Source organism: Somniosus microcephalus, chromosome 9 (assembly GCF_052327205.1).
Source record: "Somniosus microcephalus isolate GS21.2 chromosome 9, FLI_Smic_1.0, whole genome shotgun sequence".
NCBI lineage: Eukaryota > Metazoa > Chordata > Chondrichthyes > Squaliformes > Somniosidae > Somniosus > Somniosus microcephalus.
Window position 1 is genome coordinate 71,767,394 of NC_140995.1, and position 27,529 is coordinate 71,794,922.

At 44.2% G+C, this 27,529-nt stretch overlaps 1 protein-coding gene across 1 annotated transcript in view; it reads left to right on the forward strand.

The window, feature by feature from the left end:
* galnt2 (UDP-N-acetyl-alpha-D-galactosamine:polypeptide N-acetylgalactosaminyltransferase 2) overlaps window positions 1-27,529 on the forward strand; it is a 139,510-nt gene that overhangs the window by 12,929 nt on the left and 99,052 nt on the right. The window contains exon 2 of the mRNA XM_085996763.1: window positions 18,633-18,726. Within this exon, the coding sequence (XP_085852889.1) occupies window positions 18,633-18,726 (94 nt within the window). The remainder of the gene's footprint in view (window positions 1-18,632; window positions 18,727-27,529) is intronic.

Sequence of the window (27,529 nt, forward strand, 5' to 3'; positions counted from 1 at the left end):
AATTGCTGTTATTTTATATCTTTTCCCCTCTCAAGTATACGTGGCAGCTTGCAGCTGCTTGGGCTATCTCACCATTCTTGTTGTTAATACAATCATCCCCTGACCTTCAACAGTACATTCTATGGTTTCCTCCCTTTTGCTGAATGAGCTATTCTTTCCCATAAATTGCTGCAGACTTTTGCATAGCTCATTACCTGGGCTGGTCTGCAGCTTCAGCAATAAGGGATGTTAGATGTTGAATACCCTCTATCTTACTTTGTAACTTAATTAATGTCCTGTCCTTCGCTGTCTTCTTGTTTTTAACATAACAGAAAATTCTACACTACTTCAGCACTATTCTCGCAGTTAACATAATGTTGGCTTAATTTTACCATCATGCTTTACTTCTCGGCCTTGTACCATGTTTAGTTAAGCTTACACACATTGCAGTTACTTTTATCATATATTTAAAAACATTATTACACATTAAAAACATTATCACAACATGCAGGTAAGTTCTATCTTACGTACTTTTGAAGTGTTGTCACTTGTAATGTAGGAAACGTGGCAGCCAATTTGCGCACAGCAAGGTCCCAGAAATAGCAATGTGATAATGACCGGATAATCTGTTTTAGTGATGTTGGTTGAGGTATAAATATTGGTCAGGACACCAGGGCTCCCCTGCTCTTCTTCGAATAGTGCCGTAGGATCTTTTACGCCCCTCAGTACTGCACTGGAGTGTCAGCCTAGATTATGTGCTTCAGTCTCTGAAACGGGATTTGAACCCACAACCGACTGACTCAGATGGCATCACACTTCAACGAGTTACACCTCAAGTTTGTCTGGAAGTCCAGAAAATCTAGAGGAGCTCAAATAATCTGTTAAACCAATCTTGCTGGTTGGCTGAAATATCCCGTTCACTAAATGCAAACTAATCAAAAATCTGTTGAATTCCCTAAATGCGTAGGAACAACTAGGATGCTACCTTTATAAAAAAACAGCTAATCAAATCACTCATTTTGCTCCAACTTCTTTTGTCAAACACATTAGTTGTCCAATCCCTTATTATTTATAATAAAAACAGAAAATGCTGGAAATACTCAGCAGGCCAGGCAGCATCTTTGGAGAGAGAAACAGAGTTAACGTTTCAGGTCATCGTTAAAGGTCTCCTGACTGCCCACAGTTGTCCACCTCGCACTAATCTCCAGTGTCACAAGCTAATGTCAACATTTATAATGGGAACTCCCTATGTAAGCACTTGTAATGGAAAAAGCCATTATGCAAGTGTTGACACTTTAATACAAGGTTGATCCCTTATCTGTCTCACAGGCTGTGGTTCAGGCCTTTACTTTTTTTAAATCTTCTAATTTTCATTGTTTTCGCCATCATCCTACCCTACTCCCTCAGAGTTACTTTACTGCTTTCACAGGGGAATCAGATTAGAGTTCTTGCCAATTGCTTTATCATTAGTGCTTCAAACAGCATTTTAAATTTTGAATGCCCAAGTATTACAGATGTGATGAATTTCTGTGCATTTTCTTTCGTAACTTGCGACATAGAGGTGAAACTTTCTCCTCCATCCCCCCCACCCCCTTAAATGTTTGCACAGGAACATTTAAATAACCTATCATTTGAAGCCAGTTTACGAAGAAGGTTATGTTTTATTGATGTAGTGACGTTGGCCATGGATATCAAGATACACAATGGATTACAATGCTTCAGAATCCAGGAACTGTATTGATACGCAGTGTGCATTCTCAGAACTACATATTAACACAAATCTTACATCCTGTGTCACTGTGTTCAGTTACATGAGGTGTCAGCCGGGCTCAGTTGGTAGCACTTGCGCCTCTGTGTGACACGCATGCGTGCTTAACTTTGAGTACGAAGTACCAAATGAACATAGAGGGCTGCACTGTGCACTTCAGACGATGCACAGGGCTGAGATTAGACTGCATCACCCCTTGCTTTAGGTGGAGGAGATTATTGGCAATACAACAGTGACTCCACTTCAAAAGTACTTCATTGACTGTAAAGCGTTTTGAGATGTCCAGTGGTCGTGAAAGGCGCTATATAAATGAAAGTCTGTCTTTCTGTCTCTCTGGTTATTTCTTTCCAAACCCTGTAGAGCTCTTTTGTCCGATCTTGGCTACCTCCTTTTAGGCAATTCATGTATATCAATAAGAGGAGGGACTCAGCACTCAAATAGTTTGCTCCCACTGCCACTCATCTAGCTCCCCTTATGACTATGCTGACTCTTCTTTCAGCTTCAGCATCACTGGGCACTTCTGCGTAAGCAGACCTCAAATACCCTATGAACTGGAGAGCCCCTTTACTGCCCGAAAGCTACCTAAATGTAGAGAAGATGTTTCCATTTGTGGGAGAATCCAAAACTAAGGGTCATTCAACCTGAAACGTTAACTCTGTTTCTCTCTCCACGGATGTTGCCTAGCCTGCTGAGTTTTTCCAGCTTTTTCTGTTATGTCATCATAAATATAAGTTATCACTAATAAATCCAATAGGGAATTCAGGAGAAACTTCTTTACCCAGAAAGTGTTGAGGATATGGAACTCGCTACCACAGGGAGTAGTTGAGGCGAATAGCATAGATGCATTTAAGTGGAAGCTAGATAAACTCATGAGGAAGAAAGGAATAGAAGGATTTGCTGATAGGGTGAGATAAAGTAGGGTGGGAGGCTCGTGTGGAACATTAACACCCACATAGACCAGTTGGGCCGATTGGCCTGTTTCTGTGCTGTTTTTCCTACGTAATTCTATGTAAATGATAACATGATTTGGTGACCATACCAATAAGATTCCTCGTGTGTACTGGGTACTGTAATCTCACGCCTGCAACCATATGCATTCTCCTATCTTCTGAAAAGAACTCTAGTGGGACGAGGCTGATTGTGTGAGGGGGAGGGATTCAAATTCCTGGGACATTGGAACCGGTTCTGGGGGAGGTGGGACCAGTTCAAACCGGACAGTTTGCACCTGGGCAGGGCCGGGACCGATGTCCTAGGGGGGAGTGTTTGCTAGTGCTCTGGGGGAGGGTTTAAACTAAAATGGCAGGGGGTTGGGAACCTGAGCAGGGGGACAAAGGAAAGGGAAACAAGGATAAAAGCAAAAAAGATAGGAAGGAGAAAAACAAAATGGCAGTCAGAGAAATCAACGGTTTAAATCAAACATGGCCACAATAAATAATAACTCTAATAGGTCTAAGAGCGTTAAAAAAACAAGCCTGAAGGCTTTGTGTCTTAATGCGAGGAGCATTCGTAATAAGGTGGATGAATTAGCTGCGCAAATAGAGGTAAACGAATATGATTTGATTGGGATTACGGAAACATGGCTCCAGGGTGGCCAAGGCTGGGAACTCAACATCCAGGGGTATTCAATATTCAGGAAAGATAGGCAAAAAGGAAAAGGGAGGTGGGGTAGCATTGCTGGTTAAAGAAGGGATTAACACAATTGTAAGGAAGGATATTAGCTCTGATGATGTGGAATCTGTATGGGTAGAACTGAGCAATACCAAGGGGCAGAAAACATTAGTGGGAGTGATATATAGACCTCCAAACAGTAATGCAGAGGTTGGGGATGGCATTAAAAAGGGAAATTAGAGAAGCGTGCAATAAGGGCACAGCAGTCATCATGGGTGACTTTAATCTACATATAGATTGGGCTAACCAAATTAGTAACAATACTGTGGAGGAGGAATTCCTGGAGTGTTTACGGGATGGTTTCCTGGACCAATATGTCAAGGAATCAACCAGGGATCAGGCCATCTTAGACTGGGTATTATGTAACGAGAAAGGATTAATTAGCAATCTTGTTGTACGAGGCCCCTTGGGTCGGAGCGATCATAATATGATAGAATTCTTCATTAAGATGGAGAATGAAGTAGTTTACTTTGAGACTAGTGTCCTGAATTTAAATAAAGGAAACTACGATGGTCTGAGGCGCGAGTTGGATAGGATTGATTGGGGAATGTCACTCAAAGGGTTGACGGTGGATAGGCAATGGCAAACATTCAAAGACCGCATGGATGAACTACAGAATTTGTTCATCCCAGTTTGGCATAAAAATAAAACAAAAAAGGTGACTCAACCGTGGCTAACGAGGGAAATTAGGGATAGCATAAGATCCAAGGAGAGGACATATAAATTGGCCAGAAAAAGCAGTAAACCTGAGGATGGGGAGCAGTTTAGGATTCAACAAAGGAGGACAAAGGGATTAATTCAGAAGGGGGAAATAGAATATGAGTGTAAGCTTGCATGGAACATAAAAACTGACTGTAAAAGCTTTTATAGATATGTGAAGAGAAATAGATTGGTAAAGTCAAGCATAGGTCCCTTGCAGTCAGAATCAGGGCAATTTATAATGGGGAATAAAGAAATGGCAGACCAATTAAATACATATTTTCACAAAGGAGGACACAAATAACCTCCCAGAGATGTCAGGGAACATAGGGTCTGATGAAAGGGAGGAACTGAAAGAAATCAGTATTTGTAGAGAAATGGTGTTAGGGAAATTGACAGGATTGAAGGCCGATAAATCCCCAGGGCCTGATAATCTACATCCTAGGGTACTTAAGGAGGTGGCCCTAGAAATAGTAGATGCATTGCTGGTCATCTTCCAAAATTCTATAGACTCTGGAACAGTTCCCATGGATTGGAGGGTAGCTAATGTTACCCCACTATTCAAAAAATGTGGTGGAGAGAAAACGGGGAATTCTAGACCGGTAAGCCTGACATCGGTAGTGGGGAAAATGCTAGAGTCTATTATAAAAGATGTAATAGCAGAGCACTTGGAAAACAGTGACAGGATCGGACAAAGTCAACATGGATTTACAAAAGGTAAATCGTGCTTGACTAATCTACTGGAATTTTTTGAGGATGTAACTGGTAAAATAGATAAGGGAGAACCAGTGGATGTGGTGTATTTGGACTTTGAGGGCTTTCGATAAGGTCCCGCATAAGAGATTAGCATGTAAAGTTAAGGCACATGGGATTGGGGGTAAGGCATTGACTTGGATAGAGAACTGGTTGGCAGACAGAAAGCAAAGAGTTGGAATGAACGGGTCTTTTTCTGAGTGGCAGGCAGTGACTAGTGGGGTACCGCAGGGATCGGTCCTTGGACCCCAGCTATTCACAATATATATTAATGATCTAGACAAGGGAACTAGATGTAATATCTCCAAATTTGCAGACGACACAAAGCTGGGTGGGCGTGTGTGCTGTGAGGAGGATGCCGAGAAACTCCAGGATGATTTGGACAGGTTGGGTGATTGGGCAGAAACATGGCAGATGCAATATAACGTGGATAAATGTGAGGTTATCCACTTTGGTGGCAAAAACAGGAAGGCAGATTATTATCTGAATGGCAATAGATTGGGAGAAGGGGAAGTGCAACGAGACCTGGGTGTCCTTGTGCACCAGCCGCTGAAGGTAAGCATGCAGGTGCAGCAGGCGGTTAAGAAGGCAAATGGTATGTTGGCCTTCGTAGCGAGAGGGTTTGAGTACAGGAACAAGGATGTCTTGCTGCAGTTGTACAGGGCCTTGGTGAGACCACATCTGGAGTATTATGTGCAGTTTTGGTCGCCTTATCTGAGGAAGGATGTTCTTGCCATGGAAGGAGTTCAGCGAAGATTCACCAGGCGGATACCTGGGATGGCAGGAATGACATAGGAGGAGAGATTGGGTCGATTAGGCTTATATTCGCTGGAGTTTAGAAGAATGAGAGGGGAGCTCATTGAAAGTTATAAAATTCTGACAGGACTGGACAGACAAGATGCAGGAAGGATGTTCCCGATGGTCGGGGAGTCCAGAACCAGGGTCACAGTCTAAAGATAAGGGGTAAGCCATTTAGGACAGAAATGAGGAGGAATTTCTTCACCCAGAGAGAGTGGTGAACCTGCGGAATTCTCTACGACAGAAGGCAGTAGAGGCCAATTCATTAAATTTATTCAAGGAGTTGGATATATTAAGGCTAAAGGGATCAAGGAGTATGGGGAGAAAGCAGGGACCGGGTACTGAATTTGGATGATCAGCCATGATCGCATTGAATGGCGGAGCAGGCTCGAGGGGCCGAATGGCCTACTCCTGCTCCTATATTCTATGTTTCTATGAACCAACAAACTGGTTTATTTTACATGAACTATATGAATGCACAGAATACAGTTTTTACAGCGAGATTTACCCACTCATTTTGCAAGACAGCAGTCTCTTAGAAATGTGAGACCTGCGTGTGTCGCTGTGACTGTTCCAGACTCGAAACTGCCCAAGGCTGACTTGTGTAGAGGGAGAGATGGTCGGGCTAAAAGCTGACCTCTGATTCTCCCTCAGCATTGGGTATCGAGGATTGGTTCACCGAACTGCCAATTAAAGCTGCTTCCCAGAATGAGAAATGTGTTCCCTCGGTGTTGGGGCTATGACAATTACATTGTTTAACTAAACCCTCGTGCTGGGTGTTATGTTCATAAATAAATAGACATTATTATTATGATGAACAGCTAGCTTGAGCTAGTCACTTTATTCAGTCATGTGGACTTCGTGTGCAGGCATCCATCTTGACTACTGCCTTGTGGGTAACCTAGTGCATCGTGGGTAGCCCACTCGTATATACATACAGCTCCACCTAGTGTACCATTCTATAATGACATGTTACTGATCATTACATCCCCCTTTTCTTTGAGGTTAAACAAAATCAACATCAATCAATCATAATGACAAACATCTTCACAACAGTCAATACATTTTCAATGTAGTTTTCTTTGTACTCAAAGATTAAGTCTATCAGGCTTTTTTACTTCACATGTGGATCTTCTCAGCACAGGTAAGTCTGATGTGTTTTCATGAGAGCCTGTATGTGTGTTTGTGTTCGATTGTTCTGGTGGTGAGTCACAAGATTCAGTTGCGGCATTGTCATTGATTTGCTCTTGGATAGTTTGTGTTTTGGTGTTTCTGACATGTCTCACATATGCCTATTGGCCCAGAAATTCGTGTTGGGGGCTTCCCGCGGGTGCAAGCCCCCGACCTACACTTACCTAGCGCGCCAGCAGTTGAAGCCTGGGCCTGCGTGGATTTCCTGTCTGTGGGCCGGTTTAGCTCCCGGCGCGCTGTGCTTGCGTGATCCAGCGGCGTACTTAGTGCGATGCGTCGGCTGGGATCACGTGAGCACTGGGCAACCAATCGGAGGAGGGAAACGTCCATTCATGAGTTTGACAGAAGAACTGTGAAACTCATGAAAACTCCGGGTGCCCAAAACAGGACATAACCTTGAAATAAATTTTTAAAAAACATCACACTATTTAAATCAACTATAAATAACATTAAATAACCATTTTAAACAATAATTTAAATTTTTGAAAAAAATAATTTTATAAAAAAATTTGGAGCTAAAAATACACTTACCTTACTGTAAAGTATTTAAAAATAATAAACCTGTGGAAAAAATGTTCCAATTTTAATTAATTGACCACTTACCTTTTAAAATGAAGTCCTTACGTTTGCTTTTTTAATGTGTAAAAAGTGGAGGCCTTCACGCACGGGCAAACCTGTCAAAAAAAAGGAAGTTCAACGTGCACGCGCTGCCTCATACGTCGCACCCGTTTCACCTCTTTACCCCTGCTTTCAGTGGACCGGAAGTGCTGTTTTCCCGTGCATGCAAGACACCGGCACTTCCATCGGGTCCACGCGTGAGTACTCCGTGCTTACTCACGCGTTGGGACCCGAATTACTGGGCCATTATGTTCTCAATGTCCTTATTTATGCCAGGCCAATAAACAGTGTCTCTTGCTCTCCTTTTGCATTTTTCAATTCAGAGGTGTCCCTCATGAATCCTTTTGAGCATGTCTTGACGTAGAGCCTGTGGAATGACTATTCTGTTCTGTTTTAGTAATAGTCCACTTGCGACACTCAATTCTGACCGGAGGTGAAAGTACTTTGGACAGGAACCTTTTGGCCAACCATGGTGAATGTTCTCTATTACTGTATCTTTCTGTTTCTTCTGCTATTTGCTTTGATTTTATGTCTGACACGGGCAGCGCAGCAGTGACCATACTCACATGAACATCCACGTCTTCTTCAGTAGAGCTCACATGACTCATTGTGGGTGCTCGGGATAGTGCATCTGCTAACACTATGTATTTGCCTGGTGTGTAGATCAGTTCAAAGTCATATCTTTGCAGCTTCATCATGAGTCGTTGAATCCTTGGAGACATCTCATTCAGGTTCTTTTTTATGATGGCAACCAGTGGGCTGTCTCAACTGTGAAGGTGGGAAGTCCATATATGTAGCCATGAAATTTTTCTAGTCCAACTACCAAGCCTAGACATTCCTTTTCAATCTGGGCGTATCGACACTCAGAATCAGTCATAGACCTGGAGGCATAGGCAACAGGCTTCCAATCTTCACCCTCTGCTTGAAGCAAGACCGCGCCTAGGCCATCTTTTGATGCATCCGTTGACACTTTGATTCTCTTTGTTGGGTCAAAGAAGGTGAGTACAGGTGTGGTTGTCAGCACTGTTTTGAGATTCATCCACTCTTATTCATGTTTTTCTGCCCATGCGAACTCATTTGTTTTATGTAGCAGGTCTCGCAGACAGGCTGTCTTGGCTGACAAGTTAGGAATGAACTTTCCAATGAAGTTTATCATCCCCATGATGCGTAGCACTCCTTTTTTGTCAGTGGGTCGGGGCATGTTGAGTATGGCGTTTACTTTTTCCATATCTGGCTCTATTCCTTTACCAGATAGATTATCTCCTAGGAAAGTGACTTCCTGGACACCAAACTGACACTTGGCTTTGTTGAGCTTCAGTCCATTCCGGCGTATGCTCTGTAGCACTTTAGTCAGTCTCTCATTGTGTTCTTTCAGTGTGGAGCCCCAGATGATGATGTCATCAACATAGACCCGAACTCCTTCCAGACCTTCAATTATGTGTTCCATCGCTCTATGAAAGATTTCAGATGCAGATATTATCCCGAAAGGCATTCTGAGGAAACAATACCTGCCAAATGGTGTGTTGAAGGTACAGTATTTGGTGCTCTCTTCATCCAGTTTTAGTTGCCAAAATCCTTGAGGCATCGAGCTTTGTGAAGTATCTGGCACCTGACATTTCACTGGTGATTTCTTCTCGCTTGGGAATCTGGTAGTGTTCACGTTTTATGTTTGCATTTAAGTCCTTTGGATCCATGCATATTCTTAGATCATTGCTCTTTTTCTTTACACATACCATGGAGTTAACCCAGTCTGTTGGCTCTTCGACTTTCCTGATGACTCCTAGTGTGGTCATTCTGTCCAGTTCATTCTTGAGCCGGTCACGCAGGGGTGCTGGAACTCTCCGTGGAGCATGTACCACTGGCTGAGCATCCTCCTTTAGCTGGATCTTGTAAGTGAATGGTAGAACTCCAAATCCTTTGAACACATCCTGGAAATTACTCACTACAGAATCCACCGAGTCATCTGGTCTGCTTATGGCACAGTTTATACGGTAGACTCTCTTGACCAGTTCTAAGTCCTCACAGGCTTTGTCACCTAGTAGTGAATCAAGTCCTTCAGCCACAACAGAAAACATGAGATGATGCACTTTGTCTTTGACTTTCACTTTAAGTCTGCATACACCTAAGCTATCTTATTTTCTGTCCATTATAGTCCTTCAGTAGTACTGACTTTTTCTGTATTTTGGGCTTTTCTTTCATATTTTTAATGTCACTCATACTGATTAATTTGCTTTTGCCCCAGTGTCTAGTTTCAATGTAACTAATGCTCCATTTACTTGCAGTGACATTATCCATTTGTCCTCTTTTACTGCATTAACTTTATGTTCAGCATTGTCCATTCCTGAGGGCTGCACATTTTCTGTATCCTTTTCTATATTGTCACATGACACCATTCGTACAAAAAATGTCTCACTGAAATCAGTGTCCTCAATCACATTGACTTGTTGCCCTTTTTGTTTTTACTTTTGAAAAGCATTGTTTGGCAAAGTGATTCTTTCCATTACATTTTGTGCACATTTTCCCAAACGCTGGGCATTTTCGTGACTGGTGTTTGTAACCACAGCGTTTACAATTAAAAATTCCTTCCTCCGATTGCTTTTCATTTCTGTTCTGCCCATGTTTCTTCCCCTTGTAGGACACAGCACCGACAGCAGCACTATCACTTACTACAATCGCGTTATTATTAATTTCACTGAAAGTCTTCGCGTGCTTTTGAGCTAGCTCACTGGCTTTGCATATTTTCACAGCATTTTCCAATGTTAGTTCGGTTTCTCTCAGCAGACGTTCCCTGACCTTTTTATCATGAATACCAAACACAATCTGGTCACGAATCATGGATGATTTCAGCTCAGAGAAATTACATGTCTGCTTTCAGTTTCAGATCGGTCACAAAGCTATCAAAAATCTCATTTTGCTGCTGTGTCTGTGAACGGAACACATATCTCTCATAGGTCTCATTCTTTTTGGGAGAACAATGTGTATCAAATTTCTTTAGCACATCGTCCAGTTTTTCTCTGTCCTCCTCTTGATCAAATACAAACGTATTAAATACCTCTATCGCCTGTGGGCCTGCAACTGTGAGCAGCAACGCTATTTTCCTTGCGTCTGGCATCGTACCAAATCCGATGGCAGCAATGTAGAGTTCAAATTGTTGTTTGAAAGTCCGCCAATTGCAGTCGACATTCCCCGTGAGTTTCAAACCCTCCGGTGGCTTCAAAGTCTCCATGTCGCGTTTCACAATATTCAGCAGATTTTACCAATCCTGGTACCATGTTATGTTCATAAATAAATAGACATTATTATTATGAACAGCTAGCTTGAGCTAGTCACTTTATTCAGTCATGTGGACTTCGTGTGCAGGCATCCATCTTGACTACTGCCTTGTGGGTAGCCTAGTGCATTGTGGGTAGCCCACTCATATACATACAGCTCCACCTAGTATACCATTCTATAATGACATGTTACTGATCATTACACTGGGGTTATTAAATGAAGACCATTCTAACACTGAAGGTGTGAACAGCTCTGGAAAGAGCTCAATGACCTCCATTGTCTCAGAGCTAACCTGCTCTGAGAGAGTATACACCCTTGAGATGGCTGATTGGTCTGGCATTGCACCTAATTTGCCCTAAACATCTCAGATAGCCTGCATGTCTCTGGCAGCAAACCTTTGCAGACTAAATCTAATTTAATAGCAACATCACAATACAAGTTACATAAAAATCCCTTCCACATCAAGTAGCAGCAATGCCAACCAATGTTTTCAATAACTTTTTTTGGGTGTGTGGCCCCTTTAGTGGTCTGCGCCGCCCCTTCAGATTATTGTGCATGCTCGTTTTTTTTTCCATTTAGAAGCCCGCAAGCGGCCGGCATGGGACCTCCAGACTGCTGCCAACGAGTTACTATATTTTTCAAACATAAACCAATGGCCTAGAAATTCGGGTCGGGGGCTTCCCGTGGGTGCAAGCCCCTGACCTGCACTTACCTACCGCGCCGGCTGTTGAGCTGTGGGCCCACGTGGGATTCCGATCCTGGGCCTTCTCCAACTGCCAGCGCGCAGTGCTTGCGTATCCCAGGGGCGCAGTTAGTTCAATGCGTCCCCTGGGATCACGTGGGCCATGGAGAGCCAATGGTAGCAGGGAATGCTTCATTCACAAGTTTGACAGGACCTGTCAAACCTATAAATACTATAAGCCCCAAAAATCACTAAATCTTCAAATAATTTTTTTTTTTTTTTAAATAACATTTTTAAAATAAACTATAAATTACATGAAATAACTATTTAACAATAATTAAAATTTTTGAAAAAATTAATTACATTTTCTAACCGGGCTAAAAATAAACTTACCTTTCTTTAAAGTATTTAAGAATAAAAAACATTTGGAAAAAATGTTTTAATTAATTCACCACTTACCTTGTGAAAAGCAGGCCTTGCGACTGCTTTTTACATGTCTAACTTCTGGAGACTTACCCTCCCGGGAAAACCTGCAAAAAAAACTTAAGTTCAATGCGCACGCGCTGCCTCTCCTGCGCACGCGTTCGACTTCTGAACCCCTTCTTTCAGGGGAACGGAAGTGCCGGTTTCCCACGCATATGCAGTGCATGCACGAAACCGGCACTTCCATTGGGCTTACGGGTGAGTACCCCATGCGTACTCACCCGTAGAGACCCGAATTTCTGGGCCATTAATGTAGATTGATAGTTTACAAACCTCATTAGTGGTCACAGTTCTGACTATGTTGACTGCCATTTATTAGGTTATTTTCATAAGATTTATTGATTCCATTCCCTTTCTGATTATTGATACCAGGCTGAATGGGCTGGACCTCGTCATGAGCAGGTTATAAATGTTACTTTTTAATTTGCTCTATATGTAGGGTTTGTGCACAAGATGGCTTTCAAAACACTTGTAAAGTTGTGAAAAGGCATGGCAGGAGGGGGTTGCGCAACAGAAAAGGCAAGAATACAGGGAACATCAAAAGGAAAAGACTGGTGAAAACCAAAGTTGGTCCATTGCAGTCAGATACGGGGGAATATATAATGGGAAATAAGGAAATGGCAGATCAACTAAATGCATACTTTGGGTCAGTCTTTACGAAGGAAGACACAAAAAACCTCCCTGGGATATCGGGAAAAATAGGGACATTGGCAAAGGAGGAACTGACGCAAATCAATATCTCTAAGGATATGGTGTTAAGGAAGCTAAAGGGATTGAAGGTGGACAAATCCCCAGGGCCTGATAACATGCATCCTAGGGTACTGAAGGAGGTGGCCCTAGAGATAGCGGATGCACTAAGGATGATTTTTCAGAATTCATTAGACTCGGGAACAGTGCCGATGGATTGGAGGGTAGCTAACGTTACCCCACTATTCAAAAAGGGGGGTAGGGAAAAAGCAGGTAATTACAGACCTGTAAGCCTTACATCAGTTGTGGGCAAAATGCTGGAGTCCATCATTAAGGATGAAATAGCGGAGCACTTAGCAAATGGGGACAGGATAGGACAGAGTCAACATGGATTTACAAAGGGTAAATCGTGCTTGACTAATCTATTGGAATTTTTTGAGGGAGTAACTGGTAGAATAGATGGGGGAGAGCCAGTAGATGTGGTGTACCTGGACTTCCAAAAGGCCTTCGATAAGGTCCCACATAAAAGATTAGCATGGAAAATTGAGGCTCATGGGATAAAGGGGAAAGTTTTGGCGTGGATAGGGAACTGGCTGTCAGATAGAAAACAGAGAGTTGGAATAAACGGCTCATTTTCTGAATGGCAGGCAGTAACAAGTGGGGTACCACAGGGATCTGTCCTGGGCCCCCAGCTGTTCACAATTTACATTAATGACCTGGATCAGGGAGTCGGATGCAGCATTTCCAAATTTGCAGACGACACTAAACTAGGAGGGGGGGTGGGCTCAGAGGAAGAGACCAGGAAGCTCCAGAGCGATTTGGACAGACTGGGCGATTGGGCGGATAAATGGCAGATGCACTATAATGTGGACAAGTGCGAAGTTATCCACCTTGGGTGCAGGAACGGGAGGGCAAATTATTATTTAAATGGCAATAGATTGGGAGAGGGGGAAGTACAGAGAGACCTGGGTGTTCTTGTACACCAGTCACTGAAGGCGAGCATGCAGGTGCAACAGGCGGTCAAGAAGGCAAACGGTATGCTGGCCTTCATAGCAAAAGGGTTAGAATACAGGAACAGGGATACCTTGCTGCAGCTGTACAGGGCACTGGTGAGACCACACCTCGAGTACTGTGTACAGTTTTGGTCGCCTCATCTGAGGAAGGATGTTCTTGCCATGGAGGGGGTGCAGCGGCGATTCACCAGGCTGATACCAGGAATGGCGGGAATGACCTATGAGGAGAGACTATGTAGTTTAGGGATGTACACACTGGAGTTTAGAAGATTGAGAGGGGACCTCATAGAAGTGTATAAAATTCTGACAGGTCTAGACAGACTGGATGCAGAAGGAATGTTTCCCTTGGCGGGTGAGAACAGAACTAGAGGACATAATTTAAGGATAAGGGCTAAACCATTTAGGACAGAGATGAGGGGGAATTTCTTCACTCAGAGAGTGGTGAACCTGTGGAACTCATTGCCACAGAGGGCAGTGTACGCCAGCTCATTAAATATATTTAAGAGGGAATTAGATATATTTCTACGGGCAAAAGGGGTTAAGGGTTACGGAGAGAAGGCGGGGACGGGATACTGAATTAAAGGATCAGCCATGATCTCATCGAATGGCGGAGCAGGCACGAAGGGCCGAATGGCCTACTCCTGCTCCTATCTTCTATGTATCTATGTATCTATGAAATCTGCAAAAGTAGAAAATGCTGGCAGCACCGTTTCACTATTTTCACGCCCATTTGTTCTTTAATTGTCCTTTCACTTAGTAAATCAACTTGTCAGCTTTTTAAAAAACTGTTTGTAGCCCAATAAACCCTATGTGACAGGAAGCAGCATTCCTGGCCCTCCTGACTTATACCCGTTCATCACTCCCCTGCCCTTTAGTTCATTTCTGTAAAGGAACTCACTTACCTTCCAGTTGTGATGTTTGCCCTGCACCCACAATGTTAACTGGGTCCTGGCCAACATTTACTCCTCAACCAACATCACAGAAACAAATTACCTGGTCATTTATCTCATTGGCCCACATTTTGCGGTGGTAATGACGGCGAAACTGTCATTACCCCTCTGAAACTGACAGCAAGTTCTGGAGATAGCACATGCACACACAAACGCAGAAATCCAGAAGTTGTTGTCAGTGATTCTAGGCTTCTCCACAAGGAGTGCTGTTGAATTCCCCAGAGCCAGCAATCTTTGAGAAATTACTGAACTGATGAGAACTTAAGCTTTTACCCTGTAATGTAATGTCGCTCTTGGGGAAAAAAACCTCTCAAAAGTTGAGCCTTGTTGAATGAGGTGTAACTCAGTTTTTAATGGTGTACTGAGTCATAATTACTGATGAACAACTGTTTTGGCCCTGAAAAGCTAATTTTATCTTTGTGGAATATAAAATTAAAAAAATTCTGTAGTTTTTAATATCATAATTTTCTTATTTTTTAAAGTTTGGTATTTAAATTTCTACCTGTGTGTGTCTTGATCTTTATTTCGCTCTCTAAAAAGATTAAAAATTGAAGGAAAATCAGTGCATTTTACTTCCTGGTTTGCTGCCTGTGAATTCTTCTGCTTAGCCAGCTTGATTACATCACTGATGCTGGACACTGGAAATCCCCTAGACTTGATGCCAGCATGAAATTAATGTCGGGAGAGCTGAAATTCATGCCACAGAGATTGCTAGATCTTTGAGGGGAGAGAGGTGGGGAGGGAGTTGGACATGGGAGGGAGCTAGGAAAGGGAGAGAAAAGAGGATGAGTGAGGAAAGTGGAGGCGAGAAGGTGGAGGATATTTGGCTGCTTAAGAACATAAGAAATAGGAACAGGAGTAGGCCATTTGGCCCCTCGAGCCTACTCTGCCATTCAGTAAGATCATGGCAGATCTGATCTTGGCCTCAACTCCACTTTTCTGCCTGTTCCCCATAACTCTTGACTCCGCTGTGGTTCAAAAATATGTCTATCTCAGCCTTGAATATATTCAGTGACTCGGCCTCCACAGCTCTCTGGGGTAAAGAATTCCAAAGATTCACATCCTCTGAGAAGAAATTTCTCCTCATCTCCGTCTTAAATGGGCGATCCCTTATTCTGAAACTATGCTCCCTAGTTCTAGATTCTCCCACGAGGGGAAACATCCTCTCAGCATCGACCCTGTTAAGCCCCCTCAGAATCATACATGTCTCAATAAGATCACCTCTCATTCTTCTAAACTCCAATGAGTATAGGCCCAACCTGCTCAACCATTCCTCATAAGACAACCCCTTCATCCCAGGAATCAACCTAGTAAACCTTCTCTGAACTGCCTACAATGCAAGTATATCCCTCCTTAAATAAGGAGACCAAAGCTGTATGCAGTACTCTAGGTGTGGCCTCACCAACGCCCTGTACAGTTGTAGCACGACTTCCCTACTTTTATACTCCATCCCCCTTGCAAATTCCATTTGCCTTCCTAATTACTTGCTGTACCTGCATGCTAACCTTTTGTGTTTCATGTACGAGGACACCCAGATCCCTCTGTACCGCAGCATTCTGTAGTCTCCATTTAAATAATGTTTTGCTTTTCTATTCTCCCTACCAAAGTGGATAACCTCACATCTTCCCACATTATACTCCATCTGCCAATTTTTTTGCCCACTCACTTAACCTATCTATATCCCTTTGCAAACACTTTGGGCTGGATTTTGATTGAGGAGGCGGGACTACAACTTTCGGGGTTGTAGTCCCGCCTCCATCGAGTTGTGGCCAATCCACGTGATTTTCACTTGATTGACCTTGTTGAGCCCGCCCAGCGGGCTCAGCAGGCCAATTAAGGGCCACCCAGCAACAGGTGATGTCACAGATTGACATTTCATCTGTCAAAAGCTTTTGACAGATGAAATATCAGTGTTTGACAGCTGTTTAAAGCTGTCAAACACTGACAATCTGTACTCCAAGTTAATTCCTTCCTCTCAGGCTGATTTAGAGATCTCTCCAGAACAGAATGCTGCAACTTTTGACAGCTTGCAGCCATTCTGCTTTCTGTGCCAGTGAGATGAGGGACTCCCGAGACCTGAAGAAAGGAAGGCTGTAAAAGGTAAGTAAAACTTCTTTAAACACTTTACACACACCAAACACACTTATCTCTGAACTCATGCACCCATCACTCACCTGAACATCTCGAACCCTCCAAGCCCTTCGGCCCGACGGTCCGCCTCGCTAACTTGGTGTGGTTTGGAGCTGTCGGGAATCCCACACTTCAGCATTAAAAATAGGAATTAGGCTAAAAACTGCCTGTTAACTACCTGTTAACAGGCAGTTAATTGGCACTAATCCCCTTCCTGCCTCGGGGAGGCGGGTCCCAGCACAGGTCGGGTATCCGCCTCCTTTGAAACTGGCATGGAGGCGGGTTGGGGGCGGGATGGGTTCGTGCCCCCCGATTTCGAGATTTTAACCCCCCCATGCGCCTCCAATCCCGCCTCCACAGCCCAGTAAAAATCCTGCCCTTTGTGTCCTCACAACTTGCCTTCCTACCAATCTGTGTATCGTCAGCAAATTTAGCTACAATACACTTGGTCCCTTTATCCAAGTCATTAATATAGATTGTAAATAGTTGAGGCCCCAGCACTGATCCCTAGGACACCCCACTAGTTACAGTTTGCCAACATGAAAATGACCCATTTATCCCGACTCTCTTTTCTGTTAGTTAGCTAATCCTCTATCTATCCATCCATGCTAATATATTACCCCCAACACCATGAGCTCTTATCTTGTGCAGTAACCTTTTATGTGGCATCTTAACAAATGCCTTTTGGAAATCCAAATATACTACATCTACTGGTTCCCCTTTATCCACCCTGCTTGTTACATCCTCAAAGAGCTCTAATAAATTTGTCAAACACGATTTCCCTTTCATAAAACCATGTTGACTCTGCTTGATTGTATTATGATTTTCTAAATGTCCTGCTGCTACTTCCTTAATAATGGATTCCAGCATTTTCCCCATGACAGATGTTAGGCTAACTAGCCTATAGTTTCCTGCTTTCTGTCTCCCTCCTTTCTTGAATAGGGGCATTACATTTGTGGTTTTCCAATCCACTGGGACCTTTCCAGAATCTAGGGAATTTTGGAAGATTACAACCACTATCTCTGCAGCCACTTCTTTTAAGACCCTAGGATGCAGGCCATCAGGTCCAGGGGAATTGTCAGCCTTTAGTTCTATTAGTTTGCCTAGTACATTTTCTCTAGTGATAGTGATTGTTTTAAGTTCCTCCCTCCCTTTTGCCCCTTGATTTTCCACTATTATTGGGATGCTTTTTGTGTCTTCTGCCGTGAAGATAGATACAAAATATTTGTTCAAAGTCTCTGCCAATTCTTTGTTTCCCATCATCCTCTAGGGGACCAACATTTACTTTAGCTACTCTCTCTTCCTTTTTATATACTTGTAGAAGCTCTTACTGTTTGTTTTTATATTTCTTACTAGTTTACTCTCAATCTATTTTCTCCCTCTATTTTTTTTTTAGTCATCCTTTGCAAGTTTCTAAAAATTTCCCAATCTTCTGGCCTACCACTAATCTTCGCAACATTGTATGCCTTTTCTTTCAATTTGATACCCTCCTTAACTTCCTTAAGTTAGCCACGGATGGCTCATCCTTCTCATAGAATCTCTCTTACTGGAATATATCTTTGTTGAGAGTTATGAAATATCTCCTTAAAAGTGGCGGGAGGAAGCTAACTGTTTCCCGTTTTGGTGCTTTATGGAGGAGGGGGGGGGTATTAAAGTTGATTTCTCTTCAGATTTGGGGATTGGGGGGTTTAGCAGGCCAGTAAAAATGTGCTCGGTGGGCATAAATGTTTGTCTATTATTATGGGTTTTCCCAATGAGATAGTATACTTGGGACATTTCAGTGCATTTGGAAATACAGTGTTACATATTAAAATCGTTCAATGGGTTGCAAGAGATGTTTCTCAAATCAAGATAGTTTTTTAAAGATGTTTACAATGATGTCATGGAATTAATACTGCTCCTTTTACAGTCAACTTGTTCTTTGTGACTCTGTTTTGTAGGATGAGTGGAATTCTGTAGATCCAAATAAAAGAAAGAATGGTCAGAACAGTAATGAGGAAGGAAAATCCCAGAATATGGAGACATTACCACCCGGTAGGTAAAAGTAGCTCATGCTCTACAATAATAGAATGCTGAAAAGCCTGGGGTGACAAAAATATACTATTTGCCTGTGTTGAATTTTGCGTTGTTAGTTGGCTGGAGAAGGTTCCACGGGGTGTAAGTTTTTGGGACAAACACAAGGGTTTCTCTAAAATGTTACTAGTTTAATCAACCTGAGTCCATCACAGTCATCTTTGCCACTGTCAAAAGTTAGCTATCCGTGCAATATTGATGTACGGCTGTTTAATCTAATGTAATAATGAGAAACGCAAGCATCGACTGCCTTTCACTTCAGTACTGCTGCAGAAGTGGTTCAAAGCCTCCTGGACAAGGAAACAAGGAATCGAGCACCTGTCTGAGGGTAGATTTGATTGATAGCTGTGTTTGAAACCATCAGGTAGGAGGAAGCGTCACTGATTTGCTGCAACCCTCTCTGACGGACAGAGGTCTCCAATTACAGATGGTATTGGGTCATGTCTCTGTGGTCAGTTTCAGATCTGGTAGCCAATAATGGAATAGTTGAGCTAGTATTCAAATAGCAGCTTGTTCTGCAAGGTAAGATGTGAGTCTATATTTTAAAGTTTATGTTAAGAGAGAAAGTGGATGGTGTCTGTTTTATATATCGAAGAGGGTAGATTAATGTACTGTTCATTCATCTATTTTATGTTAATGTAACCACTTGATGTATAATGGCTAATGATTTCTTTACTATCCTTAACTTCAATTCACACTATCTTTGCTGCATCAGCCACTGCATTTACTTATATAATATCTTATTGCGATTGCCAAGTTCTTTCTTACCCATGTTCTCACTCCTCCATCTGCTTTGTCCTTTCTGGATGATCTGTTCCCTGGGATTTTAAGCTCCCAGTCACTGGCCTCTGTTCTCATTACTGTATATTGCATTTTAAGCCTTTATTGCATGTGTTTCTAACTCTAGACTTTTTTCATGTGCTCCTACCATATGTATTAAAATTAATAACTTTTCCTTCTCATTATTTCTCCTCTCTTTTTGTTCCTTGTGTTTTTTTTTTCCACACAACTTCTTATAGGTAAATCATAAAAATTGCATGGGATGTTCGTGAAATACTCCAATTCCTTTCAGAGAGTTTCGCCCTTGCAACATGGGATTTGCTTTTTTGCCAAGTATTTCATTCCCCCTCTCCCAGTATGAAATGAGAATTGTATAATGTGGATGCCTCTAATTATTCAGGAAATCCAAATTTCATCCTGTTTCACAAACATTTCAGTTGGAATATGGAAGGACTATTAGCTGTTAGACAAACTGCTGCAGAAAACTCTTCTCAGGCAGTCCCTCGGAACCGAGGATGACTTGCTTCCACATTAAAAATGAGTTCGCAGGTGATTGATGAGTCCATTGTGGGACCTACAGTCTCTGTCACAGGTGGGGCAGACGGTGGTTGAAGGGGCGGGTGGGTGGGGTGCTTGGGTTGACGTGCGCTCCTTGCGCTGCCTGCGCTTGGTTTCCGCTTGCTCCCGGTGAAGAGACTCGAGGTGTTCGGCGCCTTCTGGGATGCTTCTCCTCCACTTTGTGCGGCCTTGGGCCAGGGATTCCCAGGTGTCGGAGGGGATGTTGCACTTTTTCAAGGAGGCTTTGAAACGTTTGTTTTGGGAGTCTCGTATCGGGCTTGCGGACAATGTGACCCGTCCATCGGAGCTGATCGAGCGTGGTCAAAGCTTCGATGCTGGGGATGTTGGCCTGAGCGAGAACACTGACGTTGGTGCACCTATCCTGCCAATGGATTTGCAGGATCTTGTGGAGGCAGCGTTGGTGGTACCTCTCCAGTGCTTTGAGGTGCCTGCTGTACATGGTCCATGTCTCTGAGGCATACAGCAGGATGGGTATCACTGCTGCTCTGTAGTCCATGAGCTTAGTGCCGGGTTTAAGGTCCTGGTCTTCAAACAATCTCTTCCTCAGGCGACCGAGGGCTGCACTGGCACACTGAAGGTGGTGTTGTACTTAGTCATCGACGTCTGCCCTTGTTGACAGTAAGCTCCCGAGGTATGGAAAGTGGTCCACGTTGTCCAAGGCCTTGTTGTGGATTTTGGTAATCGGGGAGCAGTACTGTGTGGCGGGGGCAGGTTGGTAGAGGACCTTTGTCTTACGGATGTTTAGTGTAAGGCCTATGCTTCGGTGAAGATGTTGACAATGGTTTGGAGTTCGACCTCCGAGTGAGTGCAGACGCAAGCGTCGTCTGCATACTGTAATTCGACGACAGAATGGGACGACCTTGGATCTGGACTGGAGGCGACGGAGGTTGAACAGTTTCCAGTTTGTTCTGTAAATTGTTCTGTAAATTCAGTACAGAAAACTACTGTATAGACAGTGGGTCTAAGAAAAGACAATTAGTTATCTCCTATCAATGGGAAAACCTGCAGGAAATCTGTCATGAAACAGAAGCCTGTATTTAACTTGCATTCAGAATGCTCACTGACCATTGATCTCCATATTGTCCATCGGTCAGTAGCTGGCTCGACTCATCATGACTATTCATCCCCCCAACATTGCAGCTGACAATTGCAAAAACCTAAATCAGGAGTACGATAGCCTAATATAACATCATAATCATAATCAAACTTTATTGTCATTGTTAGTGCACAGGTGCAGTGCCTTGGCATGCAGGAACCCTACTTTAACCTTCTTCCTTCTTCTCAACGGGATGCTTACTATCCAGGGCGGCACGCAGCACTTGTCGTGTGAGAGCTTGCGTGGAGTGGATACTCCCATGTTATCCGAGACAAAGTTTGCAGCCAAGGCCCATCTTCGAATCGTCCTAAGGGGGATTAATGATTGTCTTATGACAATGTGTTTACTGCTGAAGCCCAAGCATTCTGCGACCATCATTAGTACTTCTGAAACCAATGGTGAGAAACAATGAGGCGAAACTGCAGCTCCACAATGACTGGACCAGCCAACACTGGTGGGTGACTTCATTGTTGTTGTTGGGTATGATGCTGGGAACACTAAGACAAAGGCTACTTGCTACTTGAGTGGAGCACAAGCTGATAATTACCAACGTCTTTGGACAGCCACGTGAATGCACAACATCATGATACAACCTCGCCCTAAAACTGGCACCTGTTAGACCACAGGATTGTTTGATGATGGGATGCCAAGATTACCAGGGCTATGCATAAGATCATAAGAACATAAGAATTAGGAGCAGGAGTAGGCCGTATGGCCCCTCGAGCCTGTTCCACCATTCATAAAGGCCATGGCTGTTCTTCAACCTCAACTCCACTTTCCCGCCTCAGCTCCATATCCCTTGATTCCCCAAGAGTCCAAAAATCTATCTATCTCAGCCTTGAATATACTTACTGATTCAGCATTCACAGCCCTTTGGGGTAGAGAATTCCAAAGATTCACAACCCTCTGAGTGAAGAAATTCCTCCTCATCTCAGTCTTAAAAGGCCAACCCTTTATCTTGAGACTATGCTCTAGTTCTAGACTCTCCTGCCAGGGGAAACAACCTCTCAGCATCTGCCCTGTCATAGAATCATAGAAAGTTACAGCACGAAAGAAGGCCATTTCGGCCCATCATGTCCGCGCCGGCCAACAAAGAGCTATTCAGCCTAATCCCACTTCCACGCCCTTGGTCCGTAGCCCTGCAGGTTAGAGCATCCCAAGTGCACATCCAAGTACTTTTTAAATGTGGTTAGGGTTCCTGCCTCTACCACCCTTTCAGGCAGAGAGTTTCAGACCCCCACAACCCTCTGGGTGAAGAAATTTCCCCTCAAATCCCCTCTAAACCTTCCCCCAATTACTTAAAATCTGTGCCCCCTGGTTTTTTCCCCTCTGCTAAAGGAAATAGGTCCTTTCTATCCACTTTATCTCTGCCCCTCATAATTTTATACACCTCAATAAAGTCTCCCCTCAGCCTCCTCTGTTCCAAGGAAAACAGACCCAGCCTATCCAGTCTTTCCTCATAGCTAAGATTCTCTACTCCCGGCAACATCCTTGTAAATCTCCTCTGTACCCTCTCTAGTGCAATCACATCTTTCCTGTAATGTGGTGACCAGAACTGCACGCAGTACTCTAGCTGAGGCCTAATTAGTGTTTTATACAGTTGAAGCATAACCCCCCTGCTCTTGTATTCCATGCCATGGCTAATAAAGGCAAGCATTCCGTATGCTTTCTTATCTACTTTATCTACCTGGCCTGCTACCTTCAGGGACCTGTGGACATGCACACTAAGGTCCCTCTGATCCTCTACACTACTCAGTGTCCTACCATTTAATGTGTATTCCCTTTCCTTGTTAGCCCTCCCCAAATGCATTACCCCACACTTCTCTGGATTGAATTCCATTTGCCACTGTTCTGCCCACCTGACCAATTTATTGATATCTTCCTGCAGTCTACAGCTTCCTTCTTCAGTATCAACCACACAGCCGATTTTAGTATCATCTGCAAACTTCTTAATCATACCCCCGATATTCAAGTCTAGATCATTGATATATACCACAAAAAGCAAGGGACCTAGTACTGAGCCCTGCGGAACCCCACTGGAAACAGCCTTCCGGTCACAAAAGCACCCTTCAACCATTACCCTCTGCTTCCTGTCTCCGAGCCAGTTTTGAATCCAACTTGACACTTTGCCCTGGATCCCATGGGCTTTTAACTTTGTGACTAGTCTGCCATGTGGAACCTTATCAAAAGCTTTGCTAAAGTCCATATACACTACATCAAACGCACTACCCTCATCTATCCTCCTTGTTACCTCCTCAAAAAATTCAATCAAGTTTGTCAGACACGACCTTCCCTTAACAAATCCGTGCTGACTATCCTTGATTAATCCGTGTCTTTCTAAATGAAGATTTATCCTGTCCTTCAGAATTCTTTCCAATAATTTTCCCACTACCGAGGTTAGGCTGACTGGCCTGTAATTACTCGGTCTATCCTTTTTTCCCTTTTTAAACAAGGGTACCACAGTAGCAGTCCTCCGTCACCACACCTGAAGCCAGAGAGGATTGAAAAATGATGGTCAGGGCCTCTGCTATTTCCTCTTATGCTTCGCTTACATTTCATCCGGGCCTGGGGATTTATCCACTTTTAAAGCTGCTAAGCCCCTTAATACTTCCTCTCTCACTATGTTTATTTCATCTAATGTTTCACACTCCTCCCCCCTGATAGCAATGTCTGCTTTGCCCCTCCTTTATGAAAACAGACACAAAGTATTCATTAAGAACCCTACCGACGTCTCCTGCCTCCACACACACATTACCCTCATGATCTCTAATAGATCCTACCCTTTCTGTCAATCCCCTTCAGAATTTTATATGTTTCAGTGAGATCAACTTGCATTCTTTTCTACTCAATCTCTCCTCATAGGACAACCCTCTCATCCCAAAAACAATCTAGTGAACCTTCATCCCAAGAGTCAATCTAGTGAACCTGGTGAATAGTTCTTGAGATGTGCACCACGCTCACAAGGTTGGATTAATTGCCAATCCCCCGTTGCCCTGAGAAGGTGGTGATGGGCCGCCTTCTTGAACCATTGCCGTCTTTGCGGTGCTGATCTCACGATACTGGTTGTTTGTTATAATGACTTGTATCTCACGGTGCAAGCAACTTGTGAATGGTAGAGGCATGAGAATTAGCAAATTGGAGGTATTCCAGGAACTTCTACAATGTTATGAAATTGGTATATGGTCTGAGATGTACTAAAACTGCTTTGGATGTCAAGCCCCCTCATCACTGTGAACATTTATCCTGCAATGATTAGTATGTGGGGAACCTCAGGACACTTCATGTGTCCCGGAGACCCATGTTTGCAGGAAGTGCCTCCAGCTGCTCAAACTTGTGTTGAGGGTTTCTGAGCTTGAGGGGCTGCTGGATTCACTGCAAGGCGTATGGGTGGCTGAATGTTTTCAGGTTCGCAGGTTCCAGGAGGTGGTCACCTCACAGCCAGATAGAGTTCAGAATAGCAAGTGGGTGGCCACCTGGAAGAGTAGGAAGAGGCAGGCAGTACAGGAATCCTCTGGGACTATGGCACTCTCAAACTGATATTCAGCATTGAATATCAGTGAGGGTGATGACAGCTCAAAGAAGTGCAGTTCCAAGCCTGGCACCGTGAGGCAAAGGACTGCACAGGGAGGTACAGCAAAGTGTTGGAATGCAGTAGTAATTGGGGATTTGATAATCAGGGGGACAGACAGGCAGTTTTGCTACCGTTGACGTGAGACCTGTATGGTATGTTGCCTCTCTGGTGCCAGGATAAAGGACATCACTGAGAGGGTGCAGAACATTCTGTGGCGAGGGGGGAGGGGAAGGGCCAGATGTTGTGGTCCATATCGGAACCAACGACATAGGGAGGAAGGGGGGGTTTGAGGTCCTGCAGTCAGAGTTTAAGGAGCTAGGGAGGAAGTTAAAAAGCAGGACCTCAAAGGTAGTAATCTCTGGATTACTCCCAGTGCCACGCTCTAGTGAGAGTAGAAATAGGAGGATATCGCAGGTTAATGAGTGGCTAGAGACATGGTGCAGGAGGGAGGGCTTCAGATTCCTGCAACATTGGGACCAGTTCTGTGGCAGGAGGAACCTGTTCAAGATGGACGGGTTGCACCTAAACTGCTGGGACCAATATCCTTGCCGGCAAGTTAACTAGTGCTTTGGGGGTGGGTTTAAACTAAAAGTAGAAACAAGGTGCACAGAGGACTGGGAAAGACAGTTAGAGTTAGAAATAATACAGAATTAGGTGGGATCATAGAAAATACAAAGAGGTTTAAGTTAGGTTTGGAGTGCATGTGTGTAAATGCACAGAGCGTGGTTAATAAGGTTGGTGAGCTGCAGGCGCAAATAGCCACGTGGGAATATGATGTAATGGTGATAACTGTGACTAGCTCAAAAATATTCCTGGCTACAAGATATTCAGGAAAGATCGGGAAGGGGAAAAATGGAGAAGGGGTAGTAGTTTTATTAAGGAAAATATTATAGTGCTAAAGAGAGAGAATGTCCTTGACAGGTCAAAGACAGAATCTATTTGGTTGGAGTTGAGAAATAATAAAGGAGCTATTACGCTACTTGGTGTATTTTATAGGCCACCAAATAGTGGGAAGGAGATAGAGGAGCAGATTTGCAAAGAAATTACTGAGTGGTGCAAGAACTATGGAGTAGTGATAATGGGATACTTTAACTACCCCAATATTGAATGGGGCAGTGATTGTGTTAAGGGGAGGAATTTCTGAAGTGCGTTCAGTAGAATTTTCTTGATCAATATGTTTGCTTCCCAAAGACGAAGGAGGCATTGCTCGATCTAGTCCTGGGGAATGAAGTGGGTCAAGTGGAGAATGTCACAGTGGGGGAGCATCTCGGGAATAGTGATCATAGTATCGTAAGATTTAGATTAGTTATAGAGAAGGACAAGGAGCAGTCTAGAATAAAAATACTTAACTGGAGGAGGGCTAATTTCAGCGAATTGAGGAGGGATCTGGCCCGGGCAAATTGGAGTCAAAGCCTGAGACCGGAAAGAGCGTACCTGGAGGGAGCACAGCAAGAGTGGAGCAGTTAAAAGGAGCAGTCCCGAGCGGCAGGAGCCTGTGACCGGAAGGAGCGGACCTGGAGGGAGCACAGTGAGAGCGGAGCAGTTAAAAGGAGCAGTCCCGAGCGGCAGGAGCCTGTGACCGGAAGGAGCGTACCTGGAGGGAGCACAGTGAGAGCGGAGCAGTTAAAAGGAGCAGTCCCGAGCGGCAGGAGCCTGTGACCGGAAGGAGCAGACCTGGAGGGAGCACAGTGAGAGCGGAGCAGTCCCGAGCGGCAGGAGCCTGTGACCGGAAGGAGCGGACCTGGAGGGAGCACAGTGAGAGCGGAGCAGTTAAAAGGAGCAGTCCCGAGCGGCAGGAGCCTGAGACCGGAAAGAGCAGACCTGGAGGGAGCACAGTGAGAGCGGAGCAGTTAAAAGGAGCAGTCCCGAGCGGCAGGAGCCTGTGACCGGAAGGAGCGGACCTGGAGGGAGCACAGTGAGAGCGGAGCAGTTAAAAGGAGCAGTCCCGAGCGGCAGGAGCCTCTGACCAGAAGGAGCAGACCTGGAGGGAGCACAGTGAGAGCGGAGCAGTTAAAAGGAGCAGTCCCGAGCGGCAGGAGCCTGTGACCGGAAGGAGCAGACCTGGAGGGAGCACAGTGAGCGGAGCAGTTAAAAGGAGCGGCAGCAACTCAACAGAGGTAGTTTTTGAAAAAGTAACGTCAGATTTTAAAAAAGTGACGTAGGCACAAGGGAAGGAGCTGATTGGTGAGTGTATTTAAAAATTTTTTTTTTAAACTTTTTAAAATTTTATACGTTTACTTCTGCTAAGTTAGTTAATAGCCTATAAAATAGAGGGAAAGAGCTGATTGGTGAGTAGCTGGGGAGTGGTTTTAAGTTTAAAGTTTATTTCTGCTGGATTAGTTCTTAGTCTATTAACTAGAGGTATGGCAGGGCAGCTCAGTCCCATGGAGTGCACATCCTGTGCCATGTGGGAAGTCCTGGACGCTTCGCGTATCCTGGACAACCACATGTGCAGGAAGTGTCGCCAGCTACAGCAACTCGAACTCCGGGTTTCGGAGCTTGAGCGACAGCTGGAGTCACTGCGGTGCATCTGTGAGGCTGAGCGTTACGTGGATAGCACGTTTCTAGAGGTGGCCATCCTGCAGCTTAAGAGTGTGCAGGCAGAGAGGAAATGGGTGACCACCAGGCAGGTAGTGCCGGAGTCCCTGGAGTGCATCGCGCTCTCCAACCAGTGTTCTGTTCTGAGTATTGGTGAGGGCAATGGTTCCTCTGGGGAGTGCAGCCAGAGGGGCGGGGGG